The 25,220-nt window shown below is 39.8% G+C and overlaps 2 protein-coding genes across 9 annotated transcripts in view; one reads left to right on the top strand and one right to left on the bottom strand.

The window, feature by feature from the left end:
- SYT1 (synaptotagmin 1) overlaps positions 1-20,374 on the bottom strand; it is a 355,715-nt gene extending 335,341 nt beyond the window's left edge. For 5 of the 8 annotated variants that reach the window (XM_083807422.1, XM_083807428.1, XM_083807423.1 and 2 more), the window contains exon 1: positions 20,032-20,370. The gene's annotated coding sequence lies outside the window, so the exon portion shown is untranslated. Of the gene's footprint in view, positions 1-20,031 lie in introns of all 8 variants that reach the window. The other 3 variants (XM_083807427.1, XM_083807424.1, XM_083807425.1) reach the window with 3 other exon arrangements.
- The window catches only part of LOC310892812 (uncharacterized protein), a gene marked incomplete at its 5' end in the record, with an annotated part of 36,429 nt that continues 24,862 nt past the window's right edge, over positions 13,654-25,220 (top strand). Inside the window, 2 exons of the mRNA XM_083821036.1 lie at positions 13,654-13,693; positions 19,960-20,674. Of these exons, the coding sequence (XP_083677162.1) occupies positions 13,654-13,693; positions 19,960-20,674 (755 nt within the window). The remainder of the gene's footprint in view (positions 13,694-19,959; positions 20,675-25,220) is intronic.

The following is a 25,220-nucleotide window of genomic DNA, read 5'->3' as shown; positions in this document are numbered from 1 at the left end:
GAAACTCCACAGAGTGGACTCATGATAGTAAGAAATTGAGGTAAGAAGTTGTAATCATGCTTATATTAAACGTAATCCTTTAGAAATTGATAGTCATACACCAAAATATATTCACCTAGTATAGAATGACAGTGGTCATGTTAGAATACAGGTTTACCAATCTAAACAATTTTTCAACTTGTATCTATACTACGCAGGTCTCGGGCACATTAAAGACATTTATTTCTAGTGTGTGGTCTAGAGAGATTCATTAAATCTGTATGGCTTAAGTAGCTCATAAAAACAAGTCAGCAAAGCTACATATATCAAACATTTCAAATTATGAGCAACGCAATAAGAAAGAACATGTGTCTCCAGAACTACTGACTGCAAAATTATAATGATGATCCACAGTTTTAACCACATTTTTTTTTGCATACTATTTCATAGACTTACATTGCCTAAAGCTTCCAAAGTTTATTAAACTAAATGCAGACCTGTAATGCACTTCTTTCTGAAGAGAAGACAGGGAGTATATTTGAACTCAACCCTTTCTCATTCACACTGCAGTTTTGAAAGTTCATCTTAACTCCCAGTTCAATTTACTTCAGCCTTCCTCAATAAGGTTCGGAGAGCTCTCTTTTGGTCTATATGCTGAAACTACTAAGTCTTATGACTACTTACCTTCTGCTGAGATTTATTCTTCCTTAGAGCAACAAGTATACCAACAGATCCTTTTTGCTTGCTTGCTATTCTAGACTAATTTCTTTTGGGCTGTTAGTAAAAATAGCCTGAAGTTCACAAAGAACATTAATTATGCATATAACCCCTTTTTCATCTCTTTTTACATCATTTTACATTGATAATTAGCGCTCCAGCTTTTGGAAAACCTATTCTATATGAAATTACGATTCCTATGTTAACCAGTATGGAATTTGGAATTTTACTAAGTTCACAAGTGTCAATGGGAAGATAACTGTGATTCTCAGCATGACAATGTTTAAGATTCTTTGAGGATACAGGACTAAATAATTCAAACACGAGGTTGAACAAACAAAGTCAGTCTTCAACTGTCCAAACATTTTACTATTTGTTTGCTTAAAATCAATATTCTTATTAGCCACCACTCAGGTGTTATTAGGGACCGGGTTCCCTTAGCAGCAGGTTAAAAAAAGCCACCACTTTTTTCCCCCCTTTTTTTTCTTTAATGCTTTGACTATTATAAGGTACTCATTTATAGCTGTTCATTATCTTTTGCAAGCACTTAAATCTTTTGGAACTGCCTTCTGAAATGTGATTGCTACCACTAGGAACAAGACCTAAGGACTTCTGTGTTTGGGGAACACATAGGAAAAAGTTCTTGCAAGATTATGACAAAATTCCAAGAAATAACTCTGCATCTGAGATTTCCCCCCCTCTCCCAAAGATCAACCAGTAATGTCAAAAACACTTGTTAACATGGACTAGAGCTTGGAAATTGTGAAAGAGAAATAGCAAGTGACAACAAATTTATAAGCTTCTTGGATATCTGGTGCTTGACATTGATAATACAACCATCAGTTTGCATGCTTTGTAGTTGCTCCTTAATCAGGTCATTTTATTGTATTTTATTAAAAGAACATCTTATTTACATAGAAATTTACAGCTCTAAAACATGAGTTATGCTAGCTTTTTCATCCTAAACTAACTGATGGACAGCTAATACAGGTATTTTGAACAAAGAAGTTATAGATCTTCACAACATCCTTAAGGATACAAAATATTTTTATTTACACACACATTGCATATTTGCAGACATTTCCACACTCATCTTGAGGTCTGTATGTTCACAGAAATTTTGTGATCAAAGGCTCGGTTCTGACGAACTGGCAAGGTGATTTGCATGCACAGTACCTAAATGCTACACACGACTTCAAGGATATTCTGGAAATATATTGGTTAAGTGACAGTTACTCAGTGTCTCTCAATTCTCTCCTGCAAATAGGGAGTGACAGAATACAAGAAAAAGTATGGGCCCCTAGGAATAGCAAAAACTTGCCCAGGGCCAGAAAAAAAAATAATGCCAGGCTAAAATCATTATTATTGGCAGATATGCAAGTTGTGTGATGCCAATGTCTACCATATGTGGATGCACAGTCATGTGCACATTCAACTCACCTAAAGTAACAAATACTTATGTGAATGTGGGATTGACAATAACATACACGAAGTCAGAAAAAGAGAAAGCGTGAGCAAGAGATTTCTGCTGAGACTGTATACTATATATTCAGAATCCTCTTCTGTTTTGGTGTAGCAGTAGGTATCTTTTATCCAAGATCTGAAGAAAACAGTGCTTAATGGCTGGTCTCTCTGGATCCCATTAAATGACCATGTAAACAGCATAGTACTGAAAGGTACTCAACAGAAACCTATTAGTAACATTTCATGTCAGACGCAGTTTGTGTTCTGTTTATTCCTTTAGGAGATGTAGAAATGCAATCAGGTTTGCAGAACCAAAACACCGTGTAAGAATCAGTACCTGAATACCAGTTGGAGCATCTATCAGGTACAAGTATCAATAAAGATGAAATTACATGGACATAAGCAATACACACGATCCTGATTCACAAAATATTATGGGCATGTTTTTCATCTTTATTCGGTAGTGTTCTGTGATACTACATAAGTAGAAACTTATTTAGTCCATTTTTTAGATCACTATCCATAAATAAGTCTTTCTAAGCTACAACTGGACAAATACATAAAAGCACACACTAAAGTTTGGAAGGTTGGTCAGAATAGAAAAAACATATACTAGCATTGTCATACTGATTAAAATTAATTTTAATTTTTCTTATTCAATACTCAAAGACACCTTTAGTATCATGCTTTAAGACTCTGTTCACAAAATCCCTAAAAAGTGGCAAAAAATGAGTCCAAGTACTGTTTACAATTAAAAATCCCTATGTGCAAATTAGGATTTCCTTAATTTCTCTACATATCTATAATTTCAGTACAACTCACCACAAAACCTTTTATCATGAAAACTACCTTCAAATAACATTTCTTTCTGAAAAGAAGTCAGTACCACCTATTTGTTTCAGAGACAGAAGATAAAGAAAATTCTTGAAAAATAAACTCTTACATTCTATTCAACTTTTTTTTTTTTTCCTTAAATACTGGGCATTAGTGAATCTTTTTGAGGCAGACATTGCATCCTCCTAGACCAACAATAGCTACTATGGTTCCCACTTCAGGCAGTGGAGGAAGAGCTCCAGTGTCCAAGTATGACTCATCACCATAAAATGGCTATCTAAAATGGGGACAATGAAGTATCCTTTCTTCTCTATTAATGATAAAAAGTCACCATTGGCAGCTTAGACTAGACAACTACCTTAAAGATGGTTGTCAGGTGACAGTGAGGGTGTACTAAAATTTTTATTAATTGTTTCATATACATCTACTCAGTGGATATTCCTAAGATGATGGGCATGGTAACAGCCTGAAAGAGCCTCCTAGAAGCCACTACACTGGTTCAGCAGTCTATGTTTGTCCTATTGACCACACATTACACAGTACAACTATGCTTATTTCAAAGACCTTACATGGGATGAATCACACCCTGAAGATCCCTGGCTGGGAAGACAGGCCTGTAACACAAGATCAGGCTTTCCATCCAGGCTTTCCTCTAATCACAAGAACGTACCCAAAGTTCACCTTACAGTTTCTCTAACATATAAATAAAACTTGGCTTTGGGTCAAGTGTGCATACAGCCTGATTTTAGCAGGATGAATGCCCAGCACATGCGGAAAACAAGGCACTTCTCAATGTGCTTCAAGCTGGGCATTGCTGATATAACCGGTCATTTACAAATCCAGACCTGCATAAACAGTGATAATAATTTAGCTATTCAGTTTTGCCATTCACCCAAGAAACTTGTGGAGGTATCTTTTATCAAGTATTACCTCCCATATATTTCTAAGGTGAACAAGTTGTTATGCATTTATGATCCTGACACTGTTACATTCTTATCAAATTAAACTTTTCAGCATCTAGGGTAGCAAGTATCAAGCTGTTTATCACAGTAGCATCTGTCTTGGATAATTCTTTCTCTGGCAAAAAAAGCTCTTTAGCAACAAAATAATCCTAGGAGCACATTGACCACATCTTGGGTTTGGGCATATGTCCCAAGTATATCTATTTCGAAAGCAATGAAGCACAACCTGGAATTGAAAGGAATAATATGTCACTATCTTCTACAGTGGAAAGGGACTGCTGTGCAGTTTTTTCTTCTATTCTTTGTTTGGAAAAATAACCTTTGAACCCTTTACCTGTAATGTGATTACAGCCATTGTCAGCATAAGAAAAATGATTTTCTTCCCCCTGAAAAAAAAACAAAAACACTCCACAATCTACTGAAAACTGAAACAGTATTGAGAAGACCTGATGTAAAAAATTGGAAATACTACTTGTTTCAGGTGTCTATATTCTTCTGAATTTCTTGCAGTTTGAGCCTGCTTCCACAAAAAAAAAAAAACAAAACAGTTGTGCATTTCTATGAATGTTAGTGAAATCAGCTGGGAAGGTCAAAATACATAGCAAAAATGCAGAGGAAAAAAAAGAAAGTGTCTTGACATTCTTACAGTGTGAACCACTTATACTTTTTCAGTTTTGTTCAGTTATACATTTTTGTTCAGTTGTCCACAGAAAGTATTAAGATATTCTACTCCACAGTAAGTACAGAAGTCTTAAATCCCAATTACTTGTATAATTGGCAGTTTAAATGAACTCTAGCTCATACAATGCTGTACTTAAGAAGTATGGACAAGAGGAATTTAGAGGGTTATATTTGGCTTTATAACACACAGAATTGAGAAATGACTTCTCATTTTGACAAAGATTGATATGTGTAAAGTGTTCAATGTCACCAAGTGACTTGAGTAATGACTGATTTTCTGCCGTCGAACAGAAAATAAAACCATTTAAGCAACATAAATTCTGAAGTGCTTTATTTTACTAGAATTCAGTGTGGGGAGGATTGTTCTGAAAAAAAAATAATCACATGATCTAAACACTTCAGAGAATGCTAACAGTAACGTTTTAATGCTAACAGTAATGTTTTCCACATGGAACTTTTACTTCCTTTACAGCTGCTTGATGTGATAGCCATCTAAACTTACTCACTTAAACTTTAACACAGCTATACTACAGCAAAGGTAAAAATACACTTGGATTTTCAAGTGGAATTTTCAAAACTAATTTCAGGAAAGAAAAAAAAAATCAAACATCTTGAGCCAGAAATCTCACTGCAATAATGAACTGGTAACTAAACCTAAGTTTGCAGAAGAACCCATATTTGCTAATAAACCATAACAAAAAGTACAAGGGCTCAATAGAATTGCTCAGACTAAAGCAGCAAGTATCTATTCAAGCGTAATAGAAGCCTAAAAGAGTTTGTTTGGAAAACAATAGAAAATCATGCCCTTCCCATAATCTATTTGAAATACTGCAAATTCTCAATCCCTGGTATACTTTTTACAAGCAGACATATCAAAAACATGTTGTCTGAAGAGATTCCCAGATCAGATATGCCATGTTTTTCTCATGAAAATAATTATATATGGTGAAAGGTTTTCGCTGCTAAAAGATCCTGGAAAGTAAGTCTACACAGTGTAGCCACGTGATAACAGTATCTCATACTTCCATTTCAAAAAGCTTATTTTTTTTGAAAAAAAAAGTACACTTTCACTAGTACAGTTTATTTTAACTTCAAAGGGATTTCCAGAGGCTCAGAGAGGATGCACAACAGGATCAGTGCCTTACCACATGGACTTCAGTGTTTGCCCATCAACCACCACCATGCTTTCCAGGAGAGCAGAACAGCACCACTCAGAAATTCAGACTTCAATCACTGAAGAACTGCTGATTAAACCCCCTGAATCACTGTGATAAGCCACCCTGGTCAATAAGGTGACACCTAATCACTTTGCCTATTATATTAACAAGAGTTACTTTTTGACTACATACATAGCAGATCTTTAGCCTTTCCAGTATGCTACATGCTACGTGTCTGTTTGTCTTCTAATCAGAGCTTATTACCCTATCTGTGATTAATTTTTATTCCCCTCCCACTCAGTTTTTAAAAAAGTATGGGAGAAAAGACAAGGTATAACTGAAGATGTGGGGAAAGTGTCCAGTCAATTCAAACCCTAACAAAGTCATAGGTAAAAGCAATCCAAGAACAACATTTGGGTTTTCAAGAAAATAAGTAGAAATCCTTCCTCCCACAGAAGGATGCTGCTTCAGTGGCTGTGGGGTGGGAAATGAAAGCACTGGAGCTGATAGCTGCAGGAGAGGCCATTGCACCCAGTACCTCAGGCTCTGCTTGAGAAGACACATGCTGCTGAACAAACTGGCCAGTGCACATCCTAGCCCTCACACATATAGCCACCATCTGGAAACAAACAACTCAATCATGAAAGAGTAAAGATAACTAGGAAAAATTGAGCTCCCTGATCAAAAAAAGGAGATACTTGCTTATCTCCTTATTACTCCTGTTTTAAGCCTCAGTGAAGATGCAATTTTTATCTCCCTTTACAAGTATCCTTTTAATGACTACATTAAGAGCACCACCACTTGAAAACAAAGTCAACTACGTGAGGCAAGGGCTAGTACATTGTTAATCTGATGACTGTGACCTAGTAAGAGGCATCACAGACAGAGCACGCACACAGTCCAGCAAGTTTCACTGGAGATCACTGTGAGGCTGGTGAGACCCTTGGCATGGTGGATGACATGCAACTACGTTGAAGGCCACAAAGTCTCTCTGAATAATACTCAAGAGAAACAGCAGTTGGAGGAGGGAAATTAGAAGTTAAATTCTGCACATTATCTGAGTTCAGATTTTGGCCTTCCCCCAGAACAGTCAGCTGGCAATTAGCTACCCTAATAACATGCTATTTAGCTAGGCCAACGTCATGGCAGCTCCAGCAAGTGCCTAGGCCCTGGCATACCTGCAACAGCTACTGAGAGCTGGCCCAGATGCTCCCCAGCTTCAGGAGTCTACCTATAATGAGCGTGATTACATTGCTTTCAAGGTAGCCTGACTCCTGGTTGCACTGCGTGTTTCAAGTGCTTTTCACAGACCCAGGGGAAAGAGATAGACGTTTTTGGTGAGCCTCGCTGCGATGCCAGGACGTTCCTCCATCTCAGGCTCCACTCCTGCTCCCAACCTAGGGAGACACCAGTGCCTGCTCTCAGGAGGCACTGGGAAAAACAGCTGGAAAAAATACTGCAGAACAAAATATCCTAATGGAAGACTGAACTGGGAACTTATTACAGCCAGTCCTTAGGTGAAGAATTAGAAACTGCTAATAGGTTAAAAAACACATACCTTTTTAACATGAAGTGATATAAAAACAAAGATTATTGCCCTCATTAAAAGGTGCTTTTATTTCCCTATTCACTACCCTAGGTTTCTAACATAAATTTTCCTCTGCTACTGACAACTTCTGCATTATTTATACAATGGCTGAAGTATAATTGGCCGCTTTCACGTGGGTGAATATCAACTTGTAGGGAGGAAAGCAGGGCAGGGAGAAAATGCAGATAACTAACAATTTCCATATTTGTAAAGAAAAGTCGTACTCTGACAGCGTGACGAATTTTAGATCTACTGTTCTGTACTCATATATAGTTGTTGTCTAGCTTATAAAGGTTCATTTAGCTATGAAAACATCATATTGAGCTGCTAACTCAAAGGAGGATAGAAACAAATGAGAAATTCTGGTGACTGAAAAATTACATCACAGCAAAATGGTTGTCTTGCTGATATCTTCAGAGTATTGGATTTTTCTTTCTAGACCATTCGAATTTAACGCTTTAGACATAATGTGAAAATACAGTTCTTACTATACACAGTACTGTGAAAGCAATAGCCATTTTTGAATTCTTTAGAGGAAAAGATTGTGTAAGCTTAAAATATACATCCTATTTTATTCCCTGCATTGCCAACGTCTGTTTTATCTTAATATAGCACAGTTTTTTCCTGTTCTGCTTTTTCCTTATAGCACTTCATTGAAAAAAAATACTTTACACCCTGAAGCTTTAACATCACAGTATATTCCCATGCAAAGATATGTGATGCCATGATTTTAAGGGGGTCATATATTACGAGAATCATCTGATTAAATTTCTACGTACAAGTTACAGAAGTCTATTAACACAGATTCTGCACTACAGCTCAGAAAATTTAATTTCAGTCAAAAACCATGACAAACCACAGCCTTAAAGTACATAAAGGTAAATAGGTGGGAAGACAAACAAGAAGGAACCAAGCTAACCCCCAAAAGCACTGCATCTGATTCAGATGCAAAACTTATTGCAGCTCTTGGGGGGGGGGGGGGGGGGAACCCACACACTATAGCAATGTCTGAACTGCTGCTTTTCCTCTCTCCCCTGAGAGCTTTTCTGAGAGAGACAATAAAAGTCTCCCCTTACTTTGCCAAGTTTGATTATTTCCGTCACTCCCATTTGTGCAGATCTGCACACTTCAGGCAAGATCTAAAGCCTAGCAAAGGAGGTAACACTGTGATGGTTTTTAACGTGCAGGTCTCAGGAAACAGTATCTCGCAATTGTTGCAATGCATTGGAATGTAAGGAGTCTCCTTTCACGCAATCCCAATTATCAGTGCAGACTGGACAAGACCAACTTTAGCTCCGGTAACTATTAGTAGAATATTCCCTCCCTGCACCCCAACACAACAGACCTTTATGGTGTCACTGACAAGATATCCATCTTCCTATGGTCCCCCCAGGAAAGTTTTAATGACTATTAAAAATGCTACTTGTGGATATAAAGCTTGTTCTTTCCTGACAGCTCTGCAGATTCTGAAAAGACTGGTCTGTTATCCTATATAGCAAAACATGCAAGTTTAGCTCTGAGTATTCTTTTTAAACCTAGAGTCTTGCATAAAACTACTGATTTTTTATTTTTTATTTTTTTGATTCCCACAAATCACATACTAGACTGAGCAAAAAAAAAGAAATTGAACCGGATTTTAATTTACTTTCATATATACCCCCTTTTTGGTCCAATTACTTTTTATTTGCAACTGTTGAATGCATTTTTTGGCATTTAATATGTATTACTAGTTTTAAATGATCTAATCCTCTTCACAGAAAAGATGCTATTGCAATTAGTGCTATTAATTTGAATTCATAAAACCTAGGTTCAGTTTTCAGTCTTGCCCTATGCTCCTCGGTAAGGCCATAGGCACATAATTTAGGATTTAAATGGTCCATGTTAGGCATCTAAAAATTAGCTGATTAAGTCTCATCTAGTGATCTCAGACTCTTTTTACAGTCACTGGAAAGGAACAGATACCTCCAGAGAGCAGTCCATCTCACAACCCAACTTAGGTCAAATGAATCACCTTCTGAAGGTATTTAAAGTAAAATGAGATGAATCCTATCCTTAATCTCCCTCTGCCATTGATCCCCATCTGTCAAATGGGATTTATGTTTCACTACATCAATACGACTCATATGAAGCCTACCTTGTGATACTTAGTTGTTTTGTTTAGATTGGCTGCTATGTATTATATCTGCTGCACACAGACTTGTATTTATTCACAAAAGGCTAACCCTAAGATCTCTACCTGAACTCTTGGTAACAGTTTGGCTCTATCTTTAAGACAGACTAGGTAGAGTCTTGTCTTTCAATTTGTTTCACACATTTACAATATCACATATCAGACTGAACAGTTTCTCCTCCTGTACCAACTCCTGATTGAAAGGGGGGGCAGAAGACTCCAACAATTACACCAATCTCCAGAGAGAGGAACTGGCTCTTGTACTGGGCAAGCTGATGTAGCAGAACTCTGCTAATTCCCCTATCACAGAAACCTTTAGAAATTGTTTTCTGGCATGAAGTAGCTAGCCTCTTAAGTATTACTGGAGTTGGAACTAGTTTATCTGCTTTATGCCAGATAAATTCCCTCCTGGCCACACAAAGCTAAAATCCAGCCCCTTTGTACCATCCCTCCTGCAAGTAATTCAAATCTCAGTTGTGAACATGGCATTATGCATAAAAACAGCTTTCTTTATGAGCAAGCCAAACAGTTTACCCAGTTTTCAGCTGGAAAATGGCAAATCACATTACTGGGGAACTCTCCCCCCTTTCCCCCATTTAAAATTGATAGATTCATAAGTTGTATCAGGGTGAAAGAGGTTGTAAAGAATAACTCAGCCTGGTCTCAAATTGGAACTGTAAACTGAGTGTCCAAGTCCCCCAGCACAAACAGTACAGCCTCAATGACCAGCAAAACATAAATTATATCTAACAGAATGCTTAACAGACCTGTTCACTTCTTCATGTATGAAATTTGTGACAATTAAAATTAAAATCTCCTTTCAAGGAGATAGTCAATGTTTACAGCAATGAATTGTTTAGTGATCTCTAGGTGCCTTAAATAATGTCACTTTTTCAACATTTGGGCTAATTATTATTTGTTTTGCACAACAGGCCACATCCTCAGTCAAAGCTCTGGATCCTATTATGTTAGACACAGTATAAACACATTACAAGGTATGTCAGGCCCTGTTCTAAAGAGACTGCAAAGCAAACACTGCTTCTCGCACACATGGAGCAACACTTGATGAAACAGCTGTCACTGGTTACAACCCATATTTGGAATTCAGCGTTAACTGCTCGCCTCTTTACATCCTCCATCAGCCCTTGCTCTTTTTCTTTGTTCCATGAAAAAGCCTGCCTACTATACATTAGAACGTCTGCCAAAAAAACTAAAGTGCCACTTTTGATTTTTCCTACGTGTCAAGGCAAGCAAGTAGCCTACGAAATCAGAATAGGTTTAAAAGCCTAAATAGCTATTTTAAGTGATGGTGACAATAAATGACTTTTTATGCAACCTTCCAACTCATATGTAAGTGCTTTGAAAAAAAATGTATATATACAAGTTTCTGAAATGTAATTCAACTCGTCTAATGAAAGAAAATATGATTTACTGAGAAATGTATTAACAAGAATCCTGGTCTAAGCCAGCCAGAATCAGACATACAACATTAAGGCAAATCCAATGGAAAAAGCAATGTGGCCTGAAGCAGTTGCTTGCTTTGTGACAGAAAATAAAATTTCAGCTTGTGTCCATTGTAGGCTAGATCCATGCACCTTATGAAGGGGTGAAAAGAAACAACAATGTGCATTTACTGCAATTGATAGTTCTCGTGCACACTTCAAATGCATATCTGCAAGATGCTGCCTCTTGTTGCATACTAGCCTTGCTGAGACTAACCAGCTGACCTTGGTTACATCTCTGGTATGTAGTGATTCAAACTAGAGAATCATCTCAGCACCAACACGTACAGAATTTTGACTGTCCTTGAACAACATACAGCCCCTCCATTCTCACACTTCACTATAAGCCAACATTACCTTTAGTTCCTCCCTGTCCTGTTATAGTTTCATGTGCACACAGAACTCATGCACCAAGTGATAATGAAGCAATAATTTTAAACTAAAACAAACCCGACTCATCACAATCAATGGACTTGCTGATGGCCTTAAAGAATAGAATAGTTTCAGTACATTTCCCTACTTTTTTTAAAAAACACTAGGGCATGAGATAAACAATAACAGTTGTAAACTTACAAATACACCTCTCAAACTTTGTACTTAGACATAATTATTTCAAATAAATTCTAAGCCTGATTGAAGCAACTATCTTAAGTCATCTTACTAGCACTATGGCCATAGTTCAGCCATTTTTCCCCTCACAGTTTAAAGGTGTTTATGTTGCCTCATCATCATAATTCCTTTGCTATTCAGAAGTCTATACATTTATCCTAAAAGGGCCCGTAAAATATTCAGTATTTGGCCTAATGGAAGGGAAAAGCACCCTGAATAATCTGTTCACTGTAATAGACCAAATACATCTTTGACTAGGCTTGGTACTCACTACATCCACCTATGGTCTTCTGTCCACCTTTGCAATATATCCTTTCAACTTTGCAGTTTCACCTACTTAAAATTTCTGAAGCCAGCACCCTAAAAGTGATGCTAAGAGTTTGTTCTTCTTAACCCCTCCCTTTCCCACCCCCAAATTAATTACTTCACTTCATCACAGAAGTCTAAACTGTGTGTGGCAGAAAGCAGTAACACCGCTGACTAAAAGATGTCAGGTGATGACTTCTTCCAGCAAATCTAGCTTTATTCTGTGAAATCAGTGAACACTGTTGAACACTTCAGTTGTTTTAAGATAAGAGTAGTTGAACAGTCAAACCATTCCTAAGAGCCAAATTTCAACCCGAAGCAAATTAAATATTCCAGAATCATTTCCACACTAAATGGAAATTCCAAAGCCATAACTAGAGGAAAATTGACAAGTCCCATTAAAACTGTGCTGATTACTTCTTTCTTTCATCTGTATGCAATACTACTATCTTGGAATCCCATTGATGGGATTTCCATCCGAACTAAGTTATCTGGAGAAGCAGAAGTAAGTTTCAGCTTTAGGGATACGTACGAATTCTCCAGTAACTGACAGGGTAGACAGTCTCTACCATGTCTGCAGAAGTCTGATCCACCACTTTTAGTCAACATTTGGCTGGTTGCTGCTTTGAAAGACAGATGATACTACATGGGTAAATAGTACTCAGTTCAAAGTTCTGCGTTTTACCTGCTTGACACTGAGAACTACTATTATTATTCTAGAATGATGATTTTCATAGCAAGTTCTATGCCTTGTTCACCTATAACCATATGGAACTTTCATCAATATTTATGAAGAATTTATTCTAGAGTAAACAGCTCACAATTATTAGCCAGTGTACAAATTGTAAAGCCAATATTTGCATATCAAATATTAAAGTAAGTCCAAGTTATTATCCAAATATATGTCCACTTTGATAATGACAAAAAAAGTCTATAGCCTATGACTTCAGGCATTTTTGTCCCAGATGATTTTACTTAAGTTTTCAGTTTTACCACTTTCTCAGTAAAGGAGTACTCATACACATTAACATAGAAAAATACCTTTCAATCCTATTGTGTAGGATTGAAACAAATTTACAAGATAAGAGTGCTGAAGGCCTTACCTAGCTACAGCAGAACGTGAAACAGGAATTGACCTCTGTCAAGGTCACACAAACATTCTCCTTTTGTTACTCTGCTGTAAGTAGCAGATGAATAAGCTAAGAAAGCTTAATGCAATAAAAGCTGAATTTGAAGAACAAATGCAAGATATCTTCTTGTTCTTAATATAGAAAAAACAGCTATGACAAAAAGGAAAACTACAGAAAAAAACAGACTTGATCTGAGGAGATAATAATAACTCCCAGATAGGCTTATCAAATGCAACAGTTTAACAAATTTATCTTTAATCAAAGATGTCAGCTGTTATAAAAAAGAACATTAATTTCAGGACGCAGAAATCCTAGAATTTCTACAAAATCCTGCAGAGTTAAAACATTGTTCCATTTCTGGTCAAGTACGCATTTGTATCCCATCCTTGCCTAGACTATGCAAGGACATATCTTTAGCAATTCAATGGGAGGATACTCTCAAGGAAACCTCACTTTCCATTTTGGTAAGACTGTATCCTTCTTAGAACAGGCACCTATTGTGCTATCAATACCAACAATTAAAACACCCATACCTTGACAGGTGGAAAGAGGACATGGAAGACTCTAGGCGACACAAAGTTATCCTGGTGCAAGGTACTGTGCAGGATGCAGAGTTCCCCAACTCAGATACCATGCCCAAGCATTGCTACATGCAATGCTAGCTCCAGAACAGATTTAGTAGAATGCAGACCTTCAGGTAGAACCGTTCTCTTGGGCATCTGCAAACCAATGAAGGTACATTTCCACAGGCCCAGGCCAAACTGATGAGATGCAGGATATTGCTTGTTATTCTTTCAAATGTGGGAGGACCAATATCCTTTTAAACAGAATCCTATTTTAAATACAACATATGGTTTTTTAAGTTACTGTTCTTTCCATTTATTTCAATGAGCTTTAAATCAGGTCTCAAAGATTAATACCACGTAGATAGATACACAGAAATGTCTTGTCAGTAAGGCAGGACAAAATAGGATTATAAAATGAAAGGGCAGCTCAAGAGAATTTCAGACCAAATCTCTTCACACTACAAGAATAACATGTCACAACACCTTTTACAAAAAAAAAAAAGAAATAAAAATAATAATCTCATCCAAGACACTCAAGAAGAGTTAATGGCAGCAAGTTCAATAGGTCAGCAATTTTAAGGCCAGATGATTATCTGGTCTGTTCTCACAGATTAATACAAATAAAAAAGATATCCAGCAACTTCCATATCAAAACTAGAACTTGTACTTGAAGTAGATAAAAGATGAAATACTGATCTAGGGACTTTGAGTAGAAAGTGTTATCTCCTCAGTAAACTGGCCCATATGCTTACTATTCTAACAGATAAAATCTGATACCTTCTAGTCTGAACTCTTCAAGCTTGCAGACCCACCCAGGCTGCTCCATGACATACTATAGTACTATAATTAATATATTAATAACATAATATTAATATATTAATAACAGTATTTTCACTGTGCAGGAATCAAGGAAGCTCTTGTTATATACAGTGTTCCAAAGAGAATACTATGCTCTTTCGAGTCTCACCAAGAAGCATATTTGGCCTATCTCAAAGACACCCTACTCCCAAGTCTCTTCTCTAAACCAATCGTCTAGTTGTCCAGCATCCCCTCTGAAGTTGGGCATCTTTTCTACCCTCAACAGTTCAGTGTTTATGACCACATATGGCTTCTCTGCTCTTTAGTGATGATGACAGATGATGTTCCCTGGATGTAATCCCTAAATCTTTTTAGGGTCACTGCTTTGGGAGAAAAGATTTAAAAACAAAACAAAAACGACAAAAAAAAAACTAGAAGTAGGCAAAATAGTACACTTCAGTTTGTTAAAATACACATTTAGATGTAGTAGAATGAGAAAACAATTGAAGACAGTCTATAACACTTGCTCCAACTTTATTACTTTTTTTTGTGCCAATTTTATTCTCATGAATATGTATTTTATTCCTAATCTTTGTATGTTTGTTAAAGATAATGAATAGAGTTGTCATAATGGAGATGGTGTTTCCTCCTATACTATTTCTTCTGCGATTGATCGAGTTAAAATAAAAACTAATCCATTCACATCGACAATGGTGCTCTCCTACAGTACTATTTCTTACTATCCGAACACCACATTAAGCTAAATCACATGCCTTATTAAAGTCAAAACAAGAAAGCAGACAATTTCAACAACATACATTTGTTTTGTACATATAAATGAAAACATTTTCCTTTAAACAATGTAGATTTGGATGTATTGTGCTATCTCGATCTTTAGCCTTCAGCTCCTTGCCAACAGATTGTGTCTTCTATGACACTGGTTCAGAATGACACCATCCCATTCTATTATTTCTTCAAGTTACTGCATGGGGCCTTTTAAAAAAAAGTAACACTAACTGTAACTGTCACACCAGCTTCTAAGACTTCAAGATTTGATGATAGAAATCAAATAGAAATAGATTAATTGTAAAGAAATACTCTCCATAGCTCTAGAAGGGAATAAAAATTAAAATTGCATGTAGCAAGCAGTTATTAAGTTTTCAGAATAAGAAGAGCTAGGTTTAACATCCACCTGTCAACTGTGTATGTGCATGTGTATATCTAGAAATTTTTATCACTGTTAGTGAGCATCCTGAACCAGGTAAACCTTTTTACATGGGTCTTTATTTCCACAATGCCTTCCACAAAAGCACTCCAATTATTAATTGCCATATCCACAAGGCTATTCAAATACAAGAAGATGAGGCAGCTTGCTAGCAATCTTATGTCTCAAAGCTATATTTGGTGATGTTTACCAGCTTTCCCATATTGCAACTGCTACATTGATTTTCAGCTACACGTAGGAAGCCAATACCATTCACATAAAGGGTATGAAGCAGAACTCGCAAATAGATTTATAATCAACTTCATTAAATCACTGAGCAGCTTTAAGGCATGTATTCTCATGTATCTGTGGCACTGTACTACCCAGTCACCATAACTTTGGCTACATTATTAAAACAATTACATTAGGGTACTACTATAAATCCTGAATAATAGCTGATAAATGTAGACAGCATAATTAAACACATTGGTTTTAGCTACTTCTAAATAAAGTTTTATTGTGTTGGATTATTATATTAGTATAACTATCCAGAGTTAATGAAATCCAACCAGTTTGGAAAATTTCTGATAACACTTTTTTTGTATTTCTATGGTCTTCCATTTTTAAATAATGGTATTAGTAGCTTATCAGATAATTATGCTAAACAGGAGGCATTCTGGATTTACTTTGTGTTCTGACACATCCTCCCCAGCATCTTTAGGGATGACTAGAAAAGAAAGTGACATCTTGAATTGGCAACTCTCTCGGAATCTAAAAGATGGCAGCATCACTCCTTCTACAATGGAGACGAAGTGTTCAGTGCCTGCAATTCCAGGAAAATGCCTTCAGACTAGTAACGATAAGAAAACAAAAGTGCTAAGGGAGTTGTTTTATTACAGCTAATCTCTTGCTTTTGCATTATGTCTCAAAAAAAAAATTGGTTTTTGCTTAACTTATTTAAGCCAGACAACTTTTTCCATGCACTGCTTGTACAAACCACTCCGCTTGTTCCTGTACTTCCTGACAGAGATTGCCTGTAGCCTGCTCTTACCCTCTCACCAAGAGAAATCACGAAGAGCCAGTTGTCCTGCTTCTAATCCACCTGCTTTGGTATCTGGTATTTTTGCAAAAGATACAGCAGTATAACCAGCATTTCTTAATCCCTCCTCTTAACAGTGTATTAGGAAGGAGTAAAGCTCCTCTAGCAAAGACAACATTTGTACATAAAGATCCTGAAAATATTTGTTAACATAATGCTTTGTTTATTCAGTCTGGCAAATGCTTTTATTTTAACCTCAAGTATCTTTAGTAAATGTCAGCGGTAAACACAAATTCATAGTTGGCTAACAAGCTTCCCTTATGTGTATTTCTAATTAAGCTTCTTCCTAGATACAGAGTAGTGTTTAAGACAAGCGTTCTATAGAGAATCAAAGTAAATCAGATGACCAAGTATTTCTTTGTGAAACTGAACATTTTTAAGGGCATCACCAGCAGAGGGAAGGAGATCCTTGTATCCATGAGTAATAACTCCTCCATGCTTCTATTCTGGAGCACGTAGAGAAATTTTTTCTTTTCAATTGTATTCCAAACTTTGATGTCTCTTCCACAGCAGGTAATACAAGGCTGCACATGCTCTTAATTTGGAACTTCCTTCCCAGTAAGAAATCATATATGCATTTAAACTCCCAGATAAATATAAGACCACACACGTTTACATAGAAATATTTTTAAAATTGTGATCAGACTGCTGAATGGACAAGAAAAGCCTGCAATATGCTAAACGAGAGCCTTGTTTTCATGTGAGAAAACATCAATTAGCAGAGTTCTGTACGGCTGAGTGGCTTAAAAACTTCTGCCAAGACCCTTAGCTGCTACTACTTTTTTTTTTTTTTTTAAACATATAACAGCGAACCCTGCCAAAAGACCATAAAAATTGATTTTATGTTTCCGGTCTCTCCACGCCAGCTGGAAAACTATAGATTTCCCCCCCCCCCCCAGGTTTCTGACAAACAGAATCTTTCTTTATCTTACACCTTCTAAGCTACTATGCTAACCAAAGCTGAACATTTTCTGGGTTCTTACATCTGATTCAAGTTACGATTAAGGTAAGGGAAAGTTTCAGATTGTTAAACCAAATTCCGTTTTAAATCTGTAGTTCGGAAAGGGCTTCTAGTGTGTCACTGTCACAAGGAATGCTGTATCTCATTTGCACAGTTATGGCATACATGGCGAGTGATTATTTTCCACACTTGTTCTGTGAAAGTGTTAGAACTGCACTGTTAGTCTGTGAGCTACCTCTTTAAATTCCAGTATCAATCCTTAAAATGGATTTAGCATCTTTTGCATCAAACATTAATAAGGCTCACTTAGGCACTCTTAATGTGAAGGAAAATTGGTCTTGTATGAAATGGCTACACTGGAACATTTCATGCTTTTGCAAGTGCAGGAGTATGATTATTTCCTACAGTATGTCATTATCTTCTGCCCTGTGGTTCTTTTTTAAATTATCTCTTCTCACTCAAGCTGCCTACACTATGTTTTTAAGCTATGTAGTTTTCAATTTATGAATTGCATGCATGCAAATTTTGAGCAACTATACCAGAAGCCAAGTAATAGACCATATTAAAGTATATTCCCCTCGGACACTACTAATGGAACTACAATCCCAAAAAAGCTTGTAAGAAGAAAAAATACATATATATACACACACATGCACACACACATATTTGTTTCTGAAGACATAAAATCAGGTCGTTTGTTTCCAAGAAACAAACAAGTGACAAGAAAATACTATTCTAGGCACACATGGAATTCCCTTACACTTTCTCTGAGCAGATTTATTTAAGCATGGCAGGAGATGTCAATTCATACACTCAAAGCAAATTAGTTTGCTGCCCACTTGTCCTTGTACCTCAAAGCTCCCCCCTTTTCAGGGTCATTCTTACAGCAACTGCTCCTCTAACTCTAGATACCTACCCACCAGGGAAAGGAGTCTCCTCTTGGGTCTCCAACTATTGTCTGCTGTTTCTCAGTACGAAAGAACTCTCTCAGACAACAAAGCAGTTCAAACAGCACGCAATAGATTAACGCCGAACACGGACGGCACATTACATAGCGCTCAAAGGATCAATACTGCCGTTGCTGATCCAGTAGCCTTGCTGTGGTCTACAACATGTATGTGTGTCTAGAATTACCATACTGACCTTTGTACGGAAAATAGTATTTCAGAGTGAAATACTATTGAATTACAGCATTCTGCATTGAGTTTACAAGGTCATAAACACAGAGCTCCTTGTTCTTCACTTGCAAATGGCTACTAAATAAGGAAAATGAGACTTGACATCCCCCTGACAATCAGAAGAAATGATTTATTTGGATGCTAACATCTGTCTCCAGATTGTGGCCAAGTGCTTTTCTGTGCTCATTTAGGACTCCACTTGCAAAGCTTTTCAGTTACATTTACCTAGAGATTTCTCTCTACCACTTCCCATCTGACAGAAATCACTCAGCTGGGTCTGATGAATAATAGCAAAAGGCAGCTCGTATCAGAGATGATTGAATTACAGATTGTTGGAAGTGCCATAAAGGCTCATTCCAATGACTACATTTAATTTACTTACTATGCGGACTACTAGAAGCCGATAGACGTTTGATATCTTTATTTCAGAAGCCTCGAAACAAAAGAAACATTAACATTCTCCACCACTTCCTCACTACTCCACCTCGAAGAGTTTGATAAGCCAAATTAACTTTTAAACAGAGCGCTGATGCCATACCCGGAGCGGACGAGCATTCCAGGCAGGGCACAATACCCCAGAAACCAGAGCAAGGCGGGCAGCACACAGAAGGGGAGGGCAACAACGTCCGAGGAACCCCAGATGAAATCGCACGGAAAGAAAAAGAATCGGCTTCATAGCTAAGTAATATGGGATGGCTTTTTTTTTTTTTTTTAATTGTAACGCCAGTGATTAGAGGCTGCCCCTACGAGGGGGGGGGAAGGTGGGGCCGGGCGCTGGCACCCGCCGTGCCCCCGCCGCCCCTCCCGGCCGCGCCCCGCCGCCACCGGACAGCGGCGGAGCGCCCGGCCGCGGGCAGGGCACGGCCGGGGGAGCCCCGACCCGCCCCGGGGCGCCTCCCCGCCGCCTCCGGACCCGGGCAGCGCCGGGAGGGCGGCGGGCGCCGCGCCCGCTGCCGGAGCGGGGGGAGGACGAGAGGATGGAGACGGAGGAGGGTGGGAGAAGGGGGCGAGGGGGGCGCCCCCGCTGTGCCAGCCGCTCCCCGCCCCCCCGCAGCGCGTGCCCACCCCTCTTTCCCCCACCCACCCCCCACCCCCGGCGGCGGGCAGCCCCGGGGCGCTGCCTTACCTGGCAACCGGGGCGGGCGCCGCCGGCGCGTCCTTCAGCGCTCCCCCCGCGGCGGGGCCGCGCTCAGCCCCGGCCCCTCCCGGTGCGCGGAGCGGCGCGGAGCGGTGCGCCCCCGCGCAAGGCAGGCTGACACCCCCCCCCTTCTCCTCCCTTCCCTTCTTCCCTTCCCCTCCCCGTCCCTATCCCCCGGCGGGCAGGCGGCGCGCCGGGCGTTAAGTTCGGGCGGCGGTGGGCGCCGGCGGGCAGGGCGAGGCGAGGCGGAGGCGGCCCGGGGGCTGCGCGGCGCCGGGAGCGCCGCCACACTGCAGCGTCTCCAGGAATCCCTCCCGCGAGAGGCAGCCCATCACCCCCGGCCCGCCGCCCTCATTGGCTGGGGGGCGGGGAGAACGGAGCCGCCGGCCAATCGCGCGGCGCCCAGCATGGGTGGAGCCGCCGCGCCGGCCTCGCCCATCCCGCGGCCGCCCGGTCCCCGGCCGCCCCGTCGGGCGGGGCCGGGCGCCGAGGGCATCCCCGCGCGGCCGCGCGCACCCCGGTCCGCGCGCGGCCCCGCGCGGCCCCGCGCACCGCTGCGGGAAGCGGAGGCGGTGGCGGTGGCGACCCCTCGGTGCTGGGCTCTCCCCGGAGCAGCCCGCATCGCCCCCAGGTAAGGGCCCGCAGCGGGTAACTCGATTCCCGGGGGGTGTCCCCACCGAGCCGCAGCTTTGATTAACGCCGGGCTGCGAAACGTAACCGTGACACGTTCAATTAAGGGAAGCGCGCTCCTTCTACTTTTAATTAGATCTATCCTATTTGTCTGGTGTTTAATACAACGTAAGGAGCTGCCCGGGCTCCAGAGGGAAATGGAAATAGATTTAGATGTAAGTTTGGCTTTTAGAAGCACGGAGGGCTGAAGTTCTTTGTTCTTCAGCATGTGTTATTGCTGCATCTGTACCTCAGTGTCACGGGAGGAAATCCTAATCTCTGTTGCAAGACTGTAAAAATAATAGGGTGATATTTAGGTAAGAGATTCCCGTAACCTTTAATGATGGGTACCCAAGATGCAGGTTCTAGCCCAGACTCGATGCGCAATGGTGCGGCATGTTGCTGAATTACATTTCTTTGCAGAAAACTTGAGCAAGAGGTGATGTGTCCGACGACCACGTAGTTGACTTCCCCTAGCACACGCGAGAGTGACAGTCATCTAAGTTATAGTTTAATCCGATGAACAGGAAATCCTGGCAAACAGGGGAGCCCATTCTGCATGCCATCATTAGCAGGTACCTGAGAAAGTCGAGAAGCTCCCAGGCACGTCTCAGAAGTGAGTGATTTAACTGTGCCTTCCACAAAACATTATCGTGCTGCCGTTCCCCAGCCATACTTTTGTGGTGGCATTTGCCTCTGAAAATTGCAGCCCTTTGCCAGCTCAGTTCACATACACGTTTTCTGATCCCATCAGTGTTGGACGTGCTCTTAGGTCTGTTAGTCACGTTATGACTCTTGTACCGGCACATTTGGTCATGAGAGAGAAGACAGGAAAGGAAAGCAAGTAACAGCTCCTGCTGAGCTACCTAAAGGAGGAGCCAACTTAATTTAACCTGCGCATACAGACATACAGTCACTTGTGCCCAGATCACCCTGTAGAATTTAAAAAAAAATGACTCCTTCTCTCTCACAGTACTGCAGATCTCAAGGACTGTTTTCTCTGGGATCATTTATCTGTTCAGTTAAAAAATAAATAAAAAAATAAAAATTTCAGTGCTAATAACTATATGGACTTGATACTGTGCTCCTAACAGCCACACAGCCAGACCTCTGAGGGAGTCTGGTGTTTGCAAGGCATGACACTTCATATCCTGTCTTTGTATTTGAGCAAAGACAAAAAACATTCTTTAAGCCTGATGACTTTTTCATAGTGGACAGACAGTAAGGAACAGAAGTGCTATGTAGCAGTAGCCCTGAAGAGTGTATACCATCCCTTTCTCGCTCTCTGCCTATCACAGAGCATACACAATTTATCTGCTACACACATATATATACATATATATATATTTTTTTCATTTATTTTTTTAAAGGACAAATTTGGTAGGGGCTGGCAGGTTGTGGGAGATATTGCACCTAATCTCCTTTTCCGAGCTTGATAATTCGCACTGGAGAAATTGCTGCAAAAGTTTAATTCCTTCTAGCACACACACTTGCTTCGGTTCCTTTCAGGCCCCAAAGCTTCTTCATGCAGAAAGAGGTCTCCAGTTCTGCAAGCCAGTTTTATTTCACCACTGCATCCTCAAGGAAATAGAGAGTTACTGTTGAGTCGTGGTCTTTAATTTAACCCAAGGAGGCTGTGGAACTTGAGGGATGATGTACATGCCCTGAATGGGCAAGGACATTCTAGAAGAGCTTGGAAATGTTTGATGAGCACTGGGAGTGGTAGCCAAGTGCTACATACTAACTCACAAAACACAGCTTATTGTATTTATTATTGTTATGTCTTTCACAGTTGTATTCAGGGAAGAAGAAGGTGTCCTGGCATGAGAAAATGGAAGAAATATGCAGTGAGAGAAGAAATGATGTTCTAAAACTGAGTCCTATTCTTTTTTTTTTTTTTAATGTGCATCAAAAGAGAATATTAAGTAGTGTCTACAATTTAGAAGATTCATCAAGAACCCCGATAAGTACAAATTAAGAACCTGACTCTGATCCATCCTTCATATTCCTTGTTTTTAATTTAGACTTCGACTGAGCCAGAGGTACAGGAGCGTCTGGGAAGAATCTGAATAAAAAAGCAAGAGCAGAAATGGTGCAGTGTTTGCCTTTGCCATTTTTATTTTTCATTCTCTATATACTATGGCTTCAAAATAAAACCTCAAGATTAGAAAGCAATATGAGCCATAAAAGCTAGGTTTTGAAAGTAAAAGACTCCCGTTTGCTCCATAAACAAGGAAGAAGCCTGGGCCGGAGCCAATGAAACTGAAGTATTCTCAGGCCTGTCCTGGCAATTTTTATGGCATATAAAGAGCAGGTACTAGAATGACAGTCACTGAAGTGAGGCAAATTAAGGAGCAACAGCAGTTGTAGCATATCAAAAAGAGCAATCAGGGTTCTGGCTTTGGGCCCAAGCTGCCATTGGTTTTCTTTTGTACATCAGCCATTGTGTGACCAAGTATCACCACTGCCACGACTAGATGTACAGGGTGGGGAGTCAGGTAGATCACGAGGGCAAATCAGCAGAAGGTGAATGAGTCAGTGATATTGATAGCATGTTAATTTACTTATCAGGCAGAATTTAGAACTGTAAGCTAACACTGATTGAATTGTGTCATCATGACGAAATTATTCACCAGCCTTGTGTTGCCCAAGATCACAGGTACCTATTTTTAACTGAAAGATGCTTTTACTTTTTTCTTCATTGTCATGCTATTTTATTCCTATTTTTCCCTCGGTTTGACATTCTCTAAATTTTTTCATTTTAAGACTAGTTTGTACGTCTGAAGACAAAGGAATTAGCTTTTGCTTAGGGGAATGGGCCAGCATTTAAACAGAAGTTCTCTGATTGCATGAGTTCAAGCACAGATGTCTGAAACTTCTCATCTTAGCAAATGAAACACCCAGTCTTTATTGTTTTTATTCCCAGTTGACTGTGAATCCAAGGGCTGGCACGTACAGCTGAAAATTAAAAACTTGGAATCCCACATTAGGGCACTGTCATCCCACTGAGTTCAGTGAAGTTTCCACAGTACATACTAGGTGATGATGATGTATTTAGAATTCACATTCTTAGTCAGGAAGCCAAGTCTGCATTAGGAGAACATGAAACATGAAAACAAAGTGAGAAAGCTAAGTCCCAAATGTGAGAATTAACCTTCAGTAAAACAAGTAAATACTAGAGTAACTTCATGGCTGTACACTACTAACAAAAGCAAGTGTGTCATATAAAGTATATTCTGAAGATGATTTTTGGAGCAATGTGTGAGACTGTGAGTTGGATAGAGGGAGTAGATAAAAGTGTTGTTGTTTTTTTTATCATAGCTAAAATTCAAAGGGTAAAATCAAATAACTTGTTAGTCCACTGACTATTTATCTCAATGTGTCATTTTGATTTCATTGTTTTCTTGTGTTTGATCTGCACACATCTGCTGCTTCTAAGTTGTTTAGGCAGAGATGGTCTTTTTTGATCTGCATTTATATAACAGCTAACATAGAGAGCTCCTGCTTTCTGCCCAGGGCTTCTGGACACTGCAGTGGTATAAATGAAGATGGAAATACTCTTTTATGAAGGAGTATTCAAGGGTAGGCAAACCAACTTGCATGTGTTTTGCGCAGATGTCATCTGTGTAATGCAGGGACAGATCTGAGTCAGTGTCAGTCTGTTCCCCTGTAGATGGTGCCCCTTGTTCAGGGATTCAGTTTTGGGTTGCCAGCTAAATGTCCCTAATCTTCTTCTTCACTTTTAAAATCAGTTTTCTCCCAAGTGGTGTTCAGAGTGGTACTCCAGAAAAACAGCATTTTCAGTGTGGGTAGGACGAAGAGGACTGAAGTCCTGGTTTTCCCTTCAGGCACAGTCTACTCTATAAAATGAATAACTACTAAGCTGTGGCTTCCAGAGTGTCCAGGTATTATTAATCTCCAATCTTACCCGGTGGTGGTAAGTATTATGGCTTCCCCAGTGTGAGATTTCTAATCACCGGTGACCACATGCATCATATGGATGACTGTAATAAAAAGAATGGGAAGTGTGATTTCTGATTTAATTTTGAGGAGCTGACCTTCACAAAGCACAAGGAAGAGCTGTGTTTTGAACCTGAAGAAGAGGAGGCTCAGGGCTTTCTTACCAATGTCTATAAATACTCGAAGGGAGGGTACAGAGAGGACAGAGCTGGGCTCTTCTCGGTGCCCAGTGCCAGGACAAGAGGCAATGGTCACAAAATGAAACACAAGAGATTCCATCTGAACATCAAGAAACAGTTCTTTACTGTGCACGTGACAGAGCACTGGAATAAGCTGCCCAGAGAGGTAGAGGCCTTCAAAAGCCACCTGGACATGGCCCTGGGCAGTGTGCCCTGGGTGGCCCTGCTTGGGCAGGGCTTGGGCCTGGTGGGCTCCAGAGGGCCCTGCCAGCCTCAGCCACTCGGGGATTCTATGTAATGGCAGTCATTGTTACCTCTGCGGAGATGGTCGAGACTTAAACTTGGTCTTTTCAGTTTGCCACAATATAT

This window comes from Anser anser (genome assembly GCF_964211835.1).
Source record: "Anser anser genome assembly, chromosome: 1".
Classification (NCBI taxonomy): Eukaryota; Metazoa; Chordata; class Aves; order Anseriformes; family Anatidae; genus Anser; species Anser anser.
This window is presented reverse-complemented; position numbering and strand designations above follow the sequence as displayed.